Source organism: Nannospalax galili, unplaced genomic scaffold (genome assembly GCF_000622305.1).
Source record: "Nannospalax galili isolate Female #2095 unplaced genomic scaffold, S.galili_v1.0 scaffold1830, whole genome shotgun sequence".
Lineage (NCBI taxonomy): Eukaryota > Metazoa > Chordata > Mammalia > Rodentia > Spalacidae > Nannospalax > Nannospalax galili.
The window spans coordinates 26,257-28,701 of NW_008328092.1; the positions used below are offsets into that span (position 1 = coordinate 26,257).

The following is a 2,445-nucleotide window of genomic DNA, read 5'->3' on the forward strand; positions in this document are numbered from 1 at the left end:
TATTTAATATTTTTAAATGAAACTAGAAAATGGAATAAATATTCTCTTTGCCCTGAGCTGTTTAGTGACTTCCTGCTACATGAATAACCAGTGTCCATTTCTTAGTACAGCAGTTAGGGTCCTACAGGATGTTCCTGTGATTTTGTTTGAAATAATTAACTCCTCATTACACCTTTGCTACTGGCTTTTGTTGTCATGAGACCTAGATTATAAGATTCCTCCTTTCCCTCTGGTAATCGGTATCCTGTGCATCCTTGAAGACCAGTTTTCTCCCTCTGAAGTCCTTTTTTTTGGTTGTGAACCTGAGCCTTTAATGGCTGCGCCAGCTCTCCAGCCCTGAAGTCCTTTTTTAAAAATTAAAATTGTATTTATTATTTTTATTTTATGTGTATGTGTGTATTGGCTGCATGTATGTAAGTGCATCTATGTTGTACAATGCTCTTGGAGGACAGAAGAGGCCATTGGATCCCCGGAAACTGGAGTTACAGGCAGTTATTAGCTGCCATGTGTGTGCTGGGATTTGAACCCTGGTCTTCTGCAAGAACAGCCAGTGTTCTTGACCACTGAGCCATCTCTCTAGTCTGCTGAAGTCCTTTCTTAGACATTTTTGTAGTACTGTTGTGCTGGCATCAAACCCTAGGCCTGCCTGGTACTGCACCTGCAGATCCTTCCTTATACTTTACAGCAGGATCTGCCTCCTTTCAGTCCCCACCACACGTACTCATGTCATTCATTTAGCGTGTGTTTATGTACTGACTAGTAAAGCTTTTCTTGTTTTGTCTTATGCTATTATATGTCTGTAAAGTTGTATTTACGTCTTGCCTCCAAAAATGACACATTTTAAAAAGGTTTGCAGGGGAGAATGTTGTCTGCTATTGCCTAGTAATTTACTGCTTATTATAATGTGCTTAGTGAATGTAGCCATGTTGTTGTTTGGACATTTCATTAACAGCTTTGAAACAGGAGAGATAGCAATATTGATCATGTTTGTAATTGACTTTTTCTTATGCAGGGTGAAAAGAAGATAAAGACAACAGTGCTAACAGCTGCACTTTTGCTATCTGGAATTCCTGCAGAAGTGATTAATCGATCAATGGATACCTATAGCAAAATGGGAGAAGTCTTCACAGATCTCTGTGTCTACTTCTTCACTTTTATTTTTTGTCATGAACTGCTTGATTATTGGGGCTCTGAAGTACCGTGAAACCTGAAGAACTCAGAAAGAGACGTTTATAAAGTAGAAATCAATTTCTCTTCTATATTGTGATGTCCCTAATGGAAGCAAATTGGTTTACACCTTCATGTAATTCTTTTACTTTACAGAGGTTATAAAACCAATTTATTAGGTTCCCTGATTTAAAAGGGTTGAATTTGTATTAGGACTGAATAGAGCAACAGTGTCCTCAATGGTTTTTGTTTTGTTTAATTAAAAACCCAAGTCTTAAATGTTTCCCCTAACTTCTGAGATTTGTAATTCCTCTTAGAGGGATTGAGTTAGTGCTTTTAGGGGAGTAGATAGACATGATTCAGCCAGCCTGAAGGACTGCACCTTGTATTTGTGTCATTCTGTCCTGAGAAATGAAACCATCATAAAAATAAAATGAAAGGAATTGTCTTATGTTAAGTCTGCACATCTTAACACAAGGGGTGAAGGAGGTATCCAGCTTTATTTTTCCTTGAACTAATATCTTGATTTTTTTCTCTATCACAGATATTTAAATAAATGCTTAAAGTTCATATATATGGGCCAGTAGTATAGCTCAGTGACAGAGTGCTTGTTGAGCATGTGTGAGGTCCTGCTTTGAATCTGTGGCATCCCAGAGTGGGGATTAATTTTATTTGCTGTATGTGCACTCTTAATTGGAAAATTTTCTTTGTAAGTTTTCAGTTCTCACAAGTATGAGATGTTTTTATGTTTTTGTTCTTTTGGTTGTTTTTTTTTGGAGACAGGGTCTCCCTGTGGCCCAGCTGGCCTGCAACTCACTATGTAGACCAGGCTGGCCTCAAACTCACAGAGATCCTCCTGTTTCTGCCTCCCAAGTGCCAGGATCAAAGGCATGCGCCACGCCCGGCTCCTGTGGTTTTTCTTGGTTTGTTTTTGTTGTTTTTGCTGTGCTTAGTGCTGTCTCATTGAGCTGCATGCCCAACCCCAGAAGTATCTTGTACTTTTTTTTTTAAACAGGGTCTCCCTTGTCCCAACCCTTCTGGAAGTCAGGATGTAGACCAGGGTGGCCTCGATCTTGCAGAGATCTGCCTGCCTCTGCCTCTTGAGGGCTGGGATTAAAGGCTTGAGCCACCATTTCAGTCTCTTTTAAAAGCAAACTAAAAACAAATTTTACAGTAGAATCTAAGTAACTTAGGCAATGCAATAGCATAAATACTTTTTTTTTTTTTGTCTTTTGAGACAGGGCCTCCCTGTAGCCCCAGCTGTCCTGGAACTCACTA

General features: G+C 39.3%; 1 protein-coding gene across 1 annotated transcript in view; it reads left to right on the forward strand.

Annotated features, from left to right (window-relative positions):
* The window catches only part of Camlg (calcium modulating ligand), a gene marked incomplete at its 5' end in the record, with an annotated part of 7,906 nt that extends 6,169 nt beyond the window's left edge, over positions 1-1,737 (forward strand). The window contains 1 exon segment of the mRNA XM_008846852.3: positions 1,013-1,737. Coding sequence (XP_008845074.1) covers positions 1,013-1,204 — 192 coding nt within the window.
* Between the last annotated feature and the right edge of the window lie 708 nt (positions 1,738-2,445).